At 45.0% G+C, this 15,058-nt stretch overlaps 1 protein-coding gene across 2 annotated transcripts in view; it reads right to left on the minus strand.

Moving 5' to 3' along the window:
- The window catches only part of ubqln1 (ubiquilin 1), a 33,907-nt gene that overhangs the window by 1,083 nt on the left and 17,766 nt on the right, over window positions 1–15,058 (minus strand). Inside the window, exons 5-10 of one of the 2 annotated variants that reach the window (XM_033017629.1) lie at window positions 14,428–14,586; window positions 6,371–6,560; window positions 5,042–5,187; window positions 4,291–4,374; window positions 3,554–3,669; window positions 916–1,054 (exon numbers count right to left, since the gene is read on the minus strand). In XM_033017629.1, coding sequence (XP_032873520.1) covers window positions 916–1,054; window positions 3,554–3,669; window positions 4,291–4,374; window positions 5,042–5,187; window positions 6,371–6,560; window positions 14,428–14,586 — 834 coding nt within the window. Of the gene's footprint in view, window positions 1–915; window positions 1,055–3,553; window positions 3,670–4,290; window positions 4,375–5,041; window positions 5,191–6,370; window positions 6,561–14,427; window positions 14,587–15,058 lie in introns of both variants that reach the window. The other variant, XM_033017628.1, reaches the window with a different exon arrangement.

Raw genomic sequence — 15,058 nt, forward strand, 5'->3', positions numbered from 1 at the left:
GAAAAAAAAAGTTATCAGGTGTTCACTTTCAAGAATAAATCAAGTTTTTCTTCAAGTTCCCATTATCACAGCAAAGAATGTTAATGGAGTTTTTATGAAAAAATTACGTGAGGTAAGCGAGCTTCAAGCCAAAGGATATGCACATATGCATGTACACAATTTTTATTTGAGAAAGAGGGCATTGCTTACAAGACCCGCACTTAATGGTAATTCCAACTGTTCTGAAGTGCTAGCAAGCTTTTTGCTTGGAACCAATCAAATTCTTGTGGTCAAGCTATTCTAACGTGCTTTTAAGATAATAGATTTTGACCTAGCACTGAAAATTCAGCAATATTTCCAAATCAAAATAAGTTTTGCATTGCAGTTATCTCGTGCACTTGCTGCCTTTGCCCCAATTGGTGGTAAAGACCATTGTTTTAGAAGCTGCTGCCAAAGATGCCTTGGCCACTTCCTTCGTGTGTCATGTGGGTGGGGCAGGCTTCCAGCCAAAGTGAGGAAGAGCTGGAGGAACAGGTCAGGTAGAATCTGTGGAGAGAAGTAGACAGACAAAGAAGGGTCCCAACCTAAATTCTTGCATGTCCATTTCATTCCATAGATGTTGACTGGCCTGCTAAGCTCCTCCTGCATTTTATTTGAGACCGTTTGGGGAAGGTGTTATTGTGTATCAAACAGTAGTTTAAAATATTGTCCATGATTTATCCCAAAATTGGCTGGATTTTACACTCCATTGTGGCCACATTAACCTTCCCTCAGAGACTATCATTCTACGGTGTTCTAGTATTTTATGTTCTAAAGGTAGAGAAGGTCTTGGCATCAAGTTTGGCACTAACATTATGGACTGATGGGCATGTTCTTGTGCTGTGCTGTTCTATGCTCATCTTGTTGCATCAGAATATCTAATAGAGTTGCTTCTACCTGTGTGTTTGTTCCAGCCAATGCCTGCAACATCTGCTGTACAAAGTACTGTTGTCCAGCATCAGTTCCCCCTGCTCCACTTGTATTTTCATTGGTGCTGGGAGGGGCACTGCCCATTCCTCCAATACCATTGCCATATCTGGAAAGAGGAAAACGAATAATTAACATACAGATTGCTAACATTATGAACAGAAGGATATTTACAGTGCTGGCTAAATTCTCAACTGCTGCACTAGAAGCAGTTTGTCTAGAATTGCTTGTTAGCTACAGGGTAATATTTTCAGAAATTACCATCACGTTCTTCATGAAAAGAATATGGACTCGGGTTTTCTAAATCATTTACACATTGATGAAATAAGCCAGGCCAACCGACAACACCAGTACCCACAGCCAGCGCCAACTCCAGCCCAACCCCGCTCCAACTCCAGAGGAACCCGCTCCCCGATGGGCTGCTACGGCGACAAGTGCCAGTTCACCCATGGCCTCAGCCGCCACCCCAAGTACAAGCCGTACCTTGCACACCACCGGCTTCTGCCCCTACAGTACCCGATGCCACTTCATCCACAACCCCGAGGAGGAGCGAGGGCCCCGGCCTCATGTGCGCCAGCCTGGGCTCAGCCTCCTCCGGCCCGGAGCTAGACTGTACAGCGCTGTGGGCAGCCTTCAGCCCCGACCTGGATTTAGAGCTGGCCCGGAGTCTGGGCTGGAGGGGAAGAGGTTGCTGCTGCCGCCAACACCACCATCACCAACAGAACCCGGCGGCTGCCCATCTTCAGCAGGATCTCAGTGTCGGACTGAGGGGTGGAGGTGGAGGGCTGCCGGCCATAGGCAGAACCGAGCTGGAGCCAGCGGCTGCAGGTCCAGGGCCACCCCGGATGGAGACGGCCAAACTGCAACTCAACAGTACCCGCAGCGACGGAGAGCCGACCACAACTACGGCTGAAACGCAATGCAGCACCACTGTTGCCAAGACTGTTTTATAGCTAGTAACCTATGCTCCGGGCATGCACAGTCAGAATACTGAACTCGCTTATTGCAGAAGTATTTGTTACAATTTAAGCTTCAACCTCTTAGGAATAAATATCACTAACAATTTCTCCTGGATCAGCCACATCGAAGCAATGGTCAAGAGCCTCTACTTCCTAAGAAGGAAGTTCGGCATGTCTGCAACAACCCTCACCAACTTGTACAGATATGCCATAGAAAGCATTTTATCAGGATGCATCACGGCATGATCTGGGAACAATTCCATCGCAGATCGCAAGGAATTGCAGACTTCAGAAACTTTGAATGCATTGGAAGTGATTCTCCAAAAATCTCGATTCTGCAGCAATTTCAGTTAATTGGTAAGCAGCAAGGGTAACACTACTATTTCTGAGCACAGGAAATGGAGAATTACAGACCAGTGATCAGGAAGCCATCAAGGGCATGTTAACAATACATGAAATTCATGTCATGATCAGGCTGAATCAACATGATTTATGAAAGGGATAACAGTATTTGACAAAACTAATATTTTTGTTGGTTACTAGCAGAGTATTAAGAGGGATTATAATATGAATTTTGTAATACTGTTAACATGCCCTTTATTATGGATTCTTGATTACTGGTCTGTAATTCTCCATTTCCTCTATTTGAATCTTCAAAAACACATTTGATAAAATGCCACTCAAGTTATTGCACAAAATAAGGGTTCACATGGCAAAAGATTAGAAGCAACTGGTAAAGGAGGAAAAACAATGGTTGGTCAGCTGTTCTCAGTGCTCTCTCACAGGGTCAGGAGTCTTTGGAATTCTTCTGTAAAGGGCAGTGGAAGTAAAATCTGAATATTTTTAAAGCAGAAGTAGATACTTATCAAGCAAGGGAATGAAAGGTTAACCTTAGGCTGAAGGGAATACAGACAAGAGTACAGTCAGATCATTCACAATCTTATTAACAGTGGGCAGACAAGAGGGGCTGAGTATCTACTCCTGCTCCTAATTTGTATGTTCTTAATTACCTCCTACACTTGAACATACAAAACATCCTCAGTGCACTCAAAAAAATTAAATCACTTTCTGGAATCAATTAAGAAGGCAAATAGTCATGTTGGCTTTAACTGCATGGATTTGGACCCTCAAAATTAATTTACTGTTGGTAATAAAATGTGGGCAGTGGGTGAGTGCAGGAGTACCATGGGTAATTAGCTCCTAAACCAAATGAAAATTATGCTTGCTTGGAAATGTGCTGTGTAAAATAACCAGATTAATTCTGAGGCCAAAAGGACTGTTCCCTGAAGAAAGATTAATTGTGACTGGCATTCATTCATTGAAGTTCATAAGAATAAGAGATTAACTCAGTGAAACATATGGTATGCAAAAAATTGACACAATAAATGTGAAGAGGCTGTTTACTATGGAGAGTTCTACACTTTTAACATCTATGAGAGGGAGGGGAGCAGAAATATCAAAATAAAGAACCAGCTATTTGTGAATAGGTTGAGAAAGTCTTCATTCAGGGTTATGAATCTTTGTCATTTTCCTTGTTATTTCCCTGTTGCACATACTTCAAAGTATCAATTAAAGAAGATCTGAACCTAATGTTCATTTTGAATATTTTGAACTTGTATACAAAACAACTTTTGGAATAAACCACTTACCCCGGTAGAAGTCCTGGAGCCTCTGTAGACAAGGTCTGCAGCCCCTGCTGAATCTGTAACAAAGCCTGCATTGCTCTTGGGTTTGACATGGCAGACAATGTTTCAGGGTTCTGCATCTGGAACGACAGGAAAATGGTCCTGTTTTATTCACTGACAGGTCATGTACACTAAAATAACACTGAAATATACTGGTGGAAGAATGAACATGGACTCAGCAGCTGAGCTTCCCTCTGCACAAGAACTTGGATTTGAGGCATTCCATCATAGACCAACGATAAAATCTCAGTCACCACAAACTGGGACACCTATTTCCCAAAACGCCCTCCATTCTTACCGCAGATCAAAAAAAATTACAAAAGGAGAATTGAAAGGAGAAAAGTCCCAAAGTTGGAAACGGATTTTATTGAGAAGTCGCAGATGGTACAGGGCAGAGTTTGGAAATATGATGCCACAAGACTGGCATAAGGGAAGTAGGTCCAATTACTGTGTTTATAGGAATTACTGAGACTAACGCAAGTTAGCTGTCCTACAAACATAATCAACATTTTTGAAAATACAGATATGAAACAGATTTAATTTGCATCGAGAAGATTTCTGGAGTAGCTCCTGTTCTTAAATATAGACTTATCACAATAGCTTTTATCCTGGAAAATTCATGTCATAATTCAACCCTTTTGCTGGTTCTCTTTCAAGCAGAAATTCTCCTTTTAATTGTGTAGAAACAAAACAACACTCACCTGCTGTAGAAAGTTTGGGATCTGCTGCCTCATTTGATCTTGCAGCTGAGGGTTTCCCGCAAACAAAGGATTGTTCAGCATTATCTGAAATATTTAGAGTTTACATTGTTTATTTTTTGCAAGAATTGATAATTGGTATTTTTGTTACAAAATATACTTTATTCATTTAAAAAATCAAATATTCTGTAGTATATGTTTTGGTCAACATATTTTGTATTTTATAACATAGCCATGTTATTCCAGTCACAAGTCTTTAATGCATCTATGACAATGGAACCGTAATAGCAAAAATCTCTACACAACCAGCCCCCCCATTTGATTAAAAAATCCTGCTTTGCTTGTTTATATAATAAAAATAATTTTTCAGTTTATTACATTAAAATTTGTAACATTAGATGAGTTTCTCTGTGAAAAGATGTAAACAATTATATTTCACAGCACGTCACTAAACATTAATCTCTCACAATTAACACTACTCATGCATTACATGCATTATCTGAATTCCTTCAGTACAAACATATAAATTAGGAGCCACTTGGTCCTTCACAAGTGATTTGATTGTAACCTCAGTTCTGCACTACATTTTAATCCCGAGTAATCTTTCACCTGCTAAAAAAAATTCACAGGGTGCTTTCATCAAGGAAAAGTTTTGTTTTTAAGACTTTCTGCCCTCAAAATATTTCAGCTCATTTCTGACAAAGTTATGTTTGATACATTTAAGTTGAACAAAATTATGAGATTGTGTTTGTACCTGTGCTGCAAGATCAGGGTTCTGACTCAGAGACTGCATTATACTCCTCATATAAGGTGCCGACAGCATGTTCTGCATTAGCTGTGGGTTTTCTGTGATCTGCTGCAATAGGCTTTGCATACCCGGTGTGTTGAACATACCAGATCCTGCTGTGGGAAAGTGACCGGTTAAATAACAACAGGATTTCACAAAAGCAAATTGGAGGTGAACACTGCAGTAGATTTCCCAAGGCACCAATCTACCCTTTCTACCGGAGAAGTTGTTGGAATGTGAAGCAAAAAGGAAAATAAAATCTCCCTGCTCGGGATTGCAGAAAAGGTAGCTGGAAGTGCCAACATTCGATCACAATTCTTTTAGAGACATACCAGGTTTTCACTTAACATCTCTTGTTGCATTATCATTCTGCGACAATGCAAAAGATGTTTCAATATTTGATACGTCAGTCAATTTTGCAACACAATATTTTGTGCCATCATCTCTACTTGGGGTGCACCAAAAATATTACAGATAACGGAAAGGTGTTATCCAATTTAACACTGCTCATGCTAATCAAGTAGTCTATCCTCATTATTACAGACCTCTTTATAATGGATTTCAGTTATGCGGGCTGAGTTATCCGTTTGTGGTGGTGGTTGGTGGGTGGCTCGCAACGTTGGCAAACAGAAACGCAGCAGCAGGGAGAGAGCCTCATGAAATACTCTTGCAGAACATTGCATTGGGCATGGGTTTCAGTGGCCGCAACAAAGTGAGGTCTTGGAGTGTTGGATGCAGTCGCAGTGCGCACCACTGCACCTGTGTTACCCTGGGAACACGTGCCTCGATCACCTGATCACAGCGAGTCTCCCATGGCACCGCCTCCCCCCCCCCCCCACTTCCACCAGGTTACCCAATGAGCTGGCGCCACATGGTGTGTTTCTGCTAACTGGAGCGGAGAGAGCAGCATGAAGGCGGTGTAAGCACCGGGCCAGCCCCTGGCGCACCGCGTGTGGGGCCGAGGGCTCTGCAGTTCCCCAGCCTGTGAGTTCCCCATGATTTAACCCACCCCCTGCCGCTACAGTTCTTCCCTTCTGGTCTTGGGTTAAACTAGTCAACATTTATCCCCCCCCCTTAATTGACTATAGCAGACAGTCGGTAATAAGACACTATCTTTCCCCCAGTCCATTATAATGAAGGTTTACTGTTTTATCTTATCTGAACAAAAACATTTTACCAAAAACTTAATTCGGCCATTAGATTGGATGGATTTTTACCTTATTTCATGAGATAAGGAGAATTAAGTAATGTTTATATTCTCCAAAGCTCTGAAACTATGACCAAATAGATCCTTACCTCCCAAACCAGCTCCCAGACCTGTTGTTGGGAATTCATTGTTACTTCCACTTGGTGTTGTACTTGTAGGCACCTCTGTACTTGATGTTGGGGCCCAAGGGTTAGGCAAGGGGTCTCGATTCTCCATCCGAGATGGCTGATTGTCTGCATCAGGATTATTTACCAAGGATGCAAAGGGATTGCCTCCAAACTGCAGCAAAGATAAAGCACACTAGTATATATTTTGCTCTTTACAAAAATCATATGCCAAATGTATGAGTCAAGCAGTGCTTAAAAGAATTAACTTTTCATGTACTAGATTCATCAATGTTAAAATTAGAACATTTTAAAGATCTCAAGAACCTTTTGCCAGATTGGCAAATTTCCCCTATTCCAATCTATTCTTTAAAATACATAATACGAAGATGCCTTAGAGCAGGGGTCGGCAACCTACGGCCCCTGGGCCGAATGCGGCCAATAACGTGAAATCATCAGCCCGCAGGCATATTTTTCCCTCCCATATTTATCTGGCCTGCAGACTTCCGTCATCTCCGGTACCTCCCGGGGCCGCGGTGCCCAGGCGCGTTGACGCAAGGAGGCCTGCGCTGGTGGACGCAGTGGCGGAGCTGCTGAGCAACGCCGAGCTCTGGCTGTACCGCATCCTGCGCAAAGCCACCGGCACGGGCGAGCAACTTCTGTGTCTGGGCTTCACTGTCGGGATCGGAGTTGTCAATAGGCCGGGGATGAGTGAGTGTGAATATTTGAGCCATCATCTTCAGGACAGAGCTAAGGCAATGGGACGTAGGTGGGCCATGTTCGTGACTGCCCGTAACTAGTAACCAAATATCATAGAGCGGAGCTACTATGATCTTTGCTAGTAACTAGGGGCCAGTGCTCCGGGTGGCGTCCTGGAAGCGGCGGGATCTATGTGAACACGTGATTTGATGCCTGCCATCCGCTCACAGACATGCGTCCAGCCACTATGCAGAACAAGGTTGCCAACCCCTGCCTTAGAGTTTACAGCATGGAAACCGGCTCTTCAGCACATCGCAAGGAAATGACACCCATGGATTACATGCTGCTGCAGTTTCTGACTGACAAGGAGAATGGACATGTAGATGGACGATCTCGGGATCGTCCAGGAGGACGATCTCGGGATCGTCCAGGAGAATGAAAACATCATAGATTAGAGTTAGTGTGAGGTGGTCACTTCCAAGGTACAGGCAGAAAGTAGACGGGTGACCACTAGGAAAGAGTAGGCAGAGGGTGCAGATATCTGTGACCATTCCTCTTGAAAACAAATATCCTCTTTTTGGATACTGTTTGAGGGGGGGCGGGGGGGGGGGGAGAAAGAGGGATTGACTGTTCTGAGGAAAGCAGCAGCAGCAACAGTTAGGTCTGTGGCATTAGGCTTGGCTCTGAGATGCAGCAGGATCCAGGTTCCACGTGGTAGGCTGGTTACATGGGACCCAAGGAGAATTAGCTAATAGGATACAAAATTGGCATTATGCTAGGAAACCGAGGGTGGTGTAAAAGGTTATTTTTCAGACTGCAAGCCAGTGACCAGTGGTGTGCCTCAGGGATTGGTGCTGGGTCCATTGCTGTTTGTCATTTATATCAATGATTTGGCCCTGGGAATGTTGTAGCATAGAAACATATCCCACAGCAGAGGGATCTAGAAGTATAAGTACATAGTTCCTTGAAAATAGCATCGCAGATAGATAAGGTGGTGAATCAGTCTGTCAATTGAGTATAAAAGTTGGGATGTTATGTTGCAATTGTACAAGTCATTGGTGAGGCTGCATTTGCAGTAGTGTGATCAGTGTTGATCTTGCTCCAACAGGAAATAAACCAATAAGCTGGAGAGATATAGAGAAGACTAGATCAAGGGGGACCCGTTCTCTCAACGTGCGGTTGCGGGGGGGCGGCCTTCGGCGTCACACACACACTAACCAACCCGCACACACACTAACCCCCTCCCCTGATATTATATTAATATTATTCATTCGCTCCTTTTACCCCATCCCTGCCCTATCCACTCACACATAACCCCCAACTGCGCAGGCGTGGCTAGAGGGGGGGGGGTGGAGAGGAGAGGAAGGGGGAGGGGGTAGAGAGGAAGAGGGAGGGGGTAGAGAGGGAGAGGAGGCGGGTAGAGATTGAGGGGTGGGTGGGGCGCGACGTCACTCGGGAACTAATTCATCAAATTTTCAGATGTGGGGATTTTTGAAATCATGAGGTGAATCTCTACCGGAATATGGAAAGATTTCACTGTTACCGCGTCGGGTTTTCAAGGAGATGTGAATCAAAGAAGTTCAGGCAAGCAAACATCCAAGATCATACTTTTATGTGTGTGTGTGATGCATTCGGCATCACACACACACACACTAACCCCCCCCACACACCACTAACCCCCCCTTGATATATATATATTATTCATTCGCTCCCTTTACCCCATCCCCCGCTCTATCCACTCACGCATAACCCCCAACTGCGCAGGTGCGGCTAGAGAGGGAGGAGGGGTGGAGGGGGCCTGCGGCGTCACAAACACACAGCGGGAGAGGGGTGAGAGTAGGAGAGACGGGCAGAGAAGGTAGGGAGAGGAGGGGGGGGGGAAAGGGGTAGGGGGAAAGGAGGGGGAGGGGCGGGAGGATTGAGAGAGGGGGAGGGGGAAGAGTGAGGGGGAGAGAGTGCGGAGGGAGGGGTAGGGGAGGGGAAAGAAAGGGAAGAGTGGGTAGGGGGAGGGAGGGGGAACAGTGGGGAGGGGGGTGGAGAGGGGTAGGGAGGTGGAGAGGGGTAGGGAGGAGGTGGAGAGGGAGTGGGTGGAGCGAGGGGGAAGGGGTGGGAGAGGAGGGGAGTGTGGGGGAGAGGAGGGGAGTGTGGGGGAGAGGAGGGGGGAGAGGGAGCGTGAGGGGGACAGAGAGGGAGCGGGAGGGGAGAGTTTGAAGGGTGGGGGAGGGCACGTCGTCAGAGGTGTGGGCTGGTTCTTGAACGCAATAATCACTTGCTGCAAGAAGACAGCGTGGTTTTTTTTCAAAGGTCTTGCGAGCGAAAGCAAGACATTCAAAAGCAAGCCGGCGACCTCTGGTGGGCTGCGAAAAGCGGAGAGAGTAACCCAGAGCGCTTAGCAGCTGGAGGGAGGGGGCGGGGGAAGGGTGCGGCTTCACAAGCTGTGCCGGCCGCGAGGAGAAAGTTCTTCAGCACGTGAGCGCCGGTGACCTCGGGATCTGCAGAACTTTCTCGTTCTTTCTGCGCCTTTTGAAGAATGGGGGGGTGTGAGGGTGGTAATGTAACTCGTGGAAAACTGCGCATGCGCGTTGACAGCAGCTGCATTAATCAAGCGCACACACACACACGATATATGACTAGGCCAACTGTCATACGGGAGGCCTGGTCCTCCAACGCAACCCGTTCCTCCAACGCAATATAGCACCACTAACCCATAGCTCCCACGGGAGGCATGGTCCCCCAACTCAACCCGTTGCCAAACGTAAGATTCCAGCAATCCCCTGCCTCCCCCAGCACTGGACTTTAAAAAAAATTCCAATTGCACTCCCCAATTGCAATAGCAATTCACCCTCCTGGCCTGCCGGGAGCTGGAGTAAGTGTTGATGATGGCAACATTGTTGTATATATCGGGTGGAGGACTGTGATATTCCATTCAGGTGATTACACTTCCCCTGCCTACCAAATGCAATAGCAATTCACCCTCCCCCTCCTGTTGAACCACCTGCTGCCAGGAGCTGGAGTAAGTGTTGTATGATGGCAACATTGTTGCAAAAGTTTGGTGGATGACTGTGATATCCCATTCTGGTGAAAACTTAGAGGAAGCACAGAGTGTTCCTGTATAGCAAATTTGTATCGAAGTCTGTTGGAAGCTGGTGCAGGAAGGATTTTAACAGTCAAAATCTTGTTAAAGTTGGCCTTTTTAAACCTTGAAATATCAAAAATGTGAAATAACAAATCTGAAGAAAACTTGATTAGACAGACGACGGGAAAAAGCCGAGTAAGATTCTGTGAACATTTTCGCACTATTGTGTACCGTTTTGGTGTTGCTCCTGAGATCACAGAAAGACAGACAGACAAACAAGTCGAGACTTTTAATAGTATACTAGACTAAGTGGGACCCGTTGGGTCCCATGTTCACACGGGAGGGCTGGTCCCCCGACACAATATTCCACCTCTCCACCAATTCCAATATTGGTGGCCAGTGGGGGGGCTTTCTGGAGTGCTGGTATGGGTTCTTGGGGTGGCAGCTCAGTCCCTCAAGCCTGATCTGCTGGCAGCTCACTCACGGCTGGTGGGCTGGCAGTTGACTCATGACTATTCCTTGAAATTCCATTTCAAGCAGGGTGCAAGGCCACCAAATTCAAATCCATGTTCCTACCATTTGAAGCAGGTTGCAAGGACATCAAATTCAAGTGCAGTTTCTTACCACTATGAGCAGGGTGCAAGGCCACTGAATTCAAGTGCAGTTTCATACCACTTCAAGCTGGATTTAATGCCACCAAATTCAAGTGCAGTTTCATACCACTTTCAGCAGGGTGCAAGGCCGCCAAATTCAAGTGCAGTTTCATTCCACTTCAAGCAGGGTCCCAGGCCACCAAATTCAAATGCAGCTTCATACCATTTCATGCAGGGTGAAACGACCATAAAACCACACAAAACACCAAACTCACAGTTCAGTAGACATTCAGTGTGTTCAGTTGATTCACAGCTCAGACAGAGTCATGACCTCTCCCTCCCCCATCATGCAGAGACTGAGCCACACCCACACTTCCGGGTTTTATAACCCCTCCCCCTCCCACCGCAAAAGGTGTGGCTTTCAGGGCGTGATTGTCAGGAGAGAGATTCTCAACATTTTTAAAACACTAATAACACTTTTATTTTTCATTGATGGGAAGAATTCTCTGCACCTGCTCAGCGGAGGGGGGACTGAGTAAGATGGCCAAATATCACAGCCGTAAGTGGTAGCGTTTTATCTAAAATCAATATAGAGTGCAAACAGGAAGTAAGTGCATTTGCAGTAGTGCCTTTTAACTTTAAGCCAAAGCACCCAAGCCACCATTTGCAGTAAGCAGTGCCTTTCAACTTCAAGCCAAAGCACCCAAGCCACCATTTGCAGTAAGTAGTGCCTTTCAACTTAAAGCCGAAGCACCCAAGCCACCATTTGCAGTGCCTTTCAACTTCAAGCCAAAGCACCCAAGCCACCATTTGTAGTAAGTAGTGCCTTTCAACTTCAGGCCAAAGCACCCAAGCCACAATTTGCAGTAAGTAGTGCCTTTCAACTTCATGCCACCATTTGCAGTAAGTAATGCCTTTCAACTTCAAGCCAAAGCACCCAAGCCACCATTTGCAGTAAGAAGTGCCTTTCAACTTCAAGCAAAGCACCCAAGCCACCATTTGCAATAAGTAGTGCCTTTCAACTTCATGCTACCATTTGCAGTAAGTAGTGCCTTTCAACTTCAAGCCAAAGCACCCAAACCGCCATTTGCAGTAAGTAGTGCCTTTCAACTTCAGGCCAAAGCACCCAAGCCACCATTTGCAGTAAGTAGTGCCTTTCAACTTCATGCCACCATTTGCAGTAAGTAGTGCCTTTCAACTTCATGCCACCATTTGCAGTAAGTAGTGCCTTTCAACTTCAAGCCAAATCACCCAAGCCACCATTTTCAGTAAGTAGTGCCTTTCAACTTCAAGCAAAGCACCCAAGCCACCATTTGCAATAAGTAGTGCCTTTCAACTTCATGCTACCATTTGCAGTAAGTAGTGCCTTTCAACTTCATGCCACCATTTGCAGTAAGAAGTGCCTTTCAACTCAAGCAAAGCACCCAAGCCACTATTTGCAGTAAGTAGTGCCTTTCAACTTCAAGCCAAAGCTCCCAAGCCACCATTTGCAGTAAGTAGAGCCTTTCAACTTCATGTTAAAGCACCCAAGCCACAATTTGCAGTAAGTAGTGCCTTTCAACTTCAAGCCAAAGCACCCAAACAACCATTTGCAGTCATTGCCTTTTTTCTTCAAACAAACCATATTTTCATTTTCAAACCACATTAAGGGTACTCACAGTTGTGTAGACATTTGTTCAGTGTTATTCAGAGCTCAGAGAGACGTGACCCTTGGCTTCATCCATCTTGCAGAGACTGAGTGAGGCACACCACTTCCTGGTTTTATAGTCCCTCCCCCTCCCTCCAGCAGGGGCAGCAGAGAGAATGGTGATTTTTTAAAACAGCAAGCCAAAGCTCCCAAGCCATCATTTGCAGTAAGTAGTGCCTTTCAACTTTAAACCAAAGCTCCCACCCCACCATTTGCAGTAAATAGTGCATTTCAACTTCAAGCCAAAGCACCCAAGCCACCATTTGTAGTAAGTAGTGCCTTTCAACTTCATGCCACCATTTGCAGTAAGTAGTGCCTTTCAACTTCAAGCAAAGCACCCAAGCCACAATTTGCAGTAAGTAGTGCCTTTCAACTTCAAGCCAAAGCACCCAAGCCACCATTTGCAGTAAGTAGTGCCTTTCAACTTCAAGCCAAAGCACCCAAGCCACCATTTGCAGTAAGTAATGCCTTTCAACCTCATGCCACCATTTGCAGTAAGTAGTGCCTTTCAACTTCAAGCAAAGCACCCAAGCCACCATTTGCAGTTAGTCCTTTCAACTTCAAGACAAAGCACCCAAGCCACCATTTGCAGTAAGTAGTGCCTTTCAACTTCAAGCCAAAGCACCCAAGCAACTATTTGCAGTAAGTAGCGCCTTTAACTTCAAGCCAAAGCACCCAAGCCATTTGCAGTAAGTAGTGCCTTTCAACTTCAAGCCAAAGCACCCAAGCCACCACTTGCAGTAAGTAGTGCCTTTCAACTTCAAGCCAAAGCACCCAAGCCACCATGTGCAGTAAGTAGTGCCTTTCAAATTCAAGCCAAAGCTCCCAAGCCACATTTGCAGTAAGTAGTGCCTTTCAACTTTAAACCAAAGCTCCCAAGCCATTTGCAGTAAGTAGTGCCTTTCAACTTCAAGTCAATGCACCCAAGCCACCATTTGCAGGCAGTGCCTTTTTACTTCAAACAAACCATATTTTCAATTTCAAACCACATTAAGGGTACTCACAGTTGTGTAGACATTTGTTCAGTGTTATTCAGAGCTCAGAGAGATGTGACTCTTGGCTTCATCCATCTTGCAGAGTCTGAGTGAAGCACACCACTTCCTGGTTTTATAGTCCCTCCCCCTCCCTCCAGTAGGGGCAGCAGAGAGAATGGGGAATTTAAAAAAATAATTAATATGTCTGATTTGTCATAGATGGGAAAAATCCTCCGCACCCGTAAGGCGGAGGGGGGCTCTGAGCGAGGTGGCCAGAAATGACAGCCGTAGGTGGCGGCGTTCTGTCGGAAATCGCAGCACAGTGGGCCAAAAGCGGTCAAGCTCAGAGATTTAGTAATATAGATAGATATGATATGATTTACAAGGATGTTGCCAAGACTCGACTGCCTGACCTATAGGGAGGTTGGGCAAATTTGGCCTTAATTTCTTGGAACACAGGAGATTGAGGGATGATGTTCTAGAGGTGTATCACATCATGAGGGGAATAGATGGAGTGAATGTAGTCTTTTTTCCCCCTCTGGGTGGGGAATTCAAGAACTACGAGGGCATATGTTTAAGGGGAGAGGGGAAAGATTAATAGGATCCTAAGCGGCAACTTTTTAAAAAAACACTCACACACACACTCTCAGTGGGTATATTGATCAAGCAGCCAAAGGAAGCTCTAATGAGGCAGATATAATAACAACATTTAAAAGACACTTGGACAGGTACATGGATAGAATAGGTTTGGAGGGACATGGGTCAAACACAGGCAAATTGGACCAGCTTGGATGAAGCATCTTCACCAGCATGGATGAGCTGGCCAAAGGGCCCGTTTCAGTGCTGCAGAATTCTATGACTAAGAATTTGAATTACTAAGCCTTAGAAGGCTATGAAGCATGAACTAGTAATGCAAATTATAGGCATACTTGATGGTCGGCACATATTTGGAAGGCCGAAGGATCTGGTTCTGTGCTGTGTGATTTAATAATTGATAATTACTGTCCACTTACCTGTTCTTGGGCAGCATTTAACATTGGCTCCTGAATGTCTGTGTACATGCGCCTTAAGGCATTGTAACCACCTGGTATACTTTCTAGGTTGCTTAGTGCACGATCTTGGTTCCTCATCATTTCTTGCATCATAGCTGGGTTTCGAGCAAGCTCCAGAGTCTAGTTTAAAAATTAAGATGCTTTTTTTAATTAACCAAACCAGGTAACAGTAGTGCACCAAATGCCAACTAAGTTGGAAAATGAGATTCAAATATAAAAGAAAAAGGCACAAGTTAAGCTATAGTGCACTGAATTTAGTTTAGTCTAAAATTAGGTTTATAATAGGATTAAAGATAGCACAAATTTAGGTTTTGGCTGCATGTCACCTACTAAATAGAGACCAAAGATTTTGTGAAGCCCAGTAATCGTTCAAAAAGCATTGAGAGGCAAGTAATCAAAAAGCAATTGTCGCATTAAACCACAGGCTTAAAAACTGAAAAATGAGAAAATACTGATCAGCTATCACACTAACTTTCTCTGCAACACAGGAGATTGAGGGATGATGTTCTAGAGGTGTATCACATCATGAGGGGAATAGATGGAGTGAATGTAGTCTCATCTTAAGAAATCTACATTTTCATGCTCAAACTCA

The sequence above is a fragment of the Amblyraja radiata genome, chromosome 3, assembly GCF_010909765.2.
Source record: "Amblyraja radiata isolate CabotCenter1 chromosome 3, sAmbRad1.1.pri, whole genome shotgun sequence".
NCBI classification, from domain to species: Eukaryota; Metazoa; Chordata; class Chondrichthyes; order Rajiformes; family Rajidae; genus Amblyraja; species Amblyraja radiata.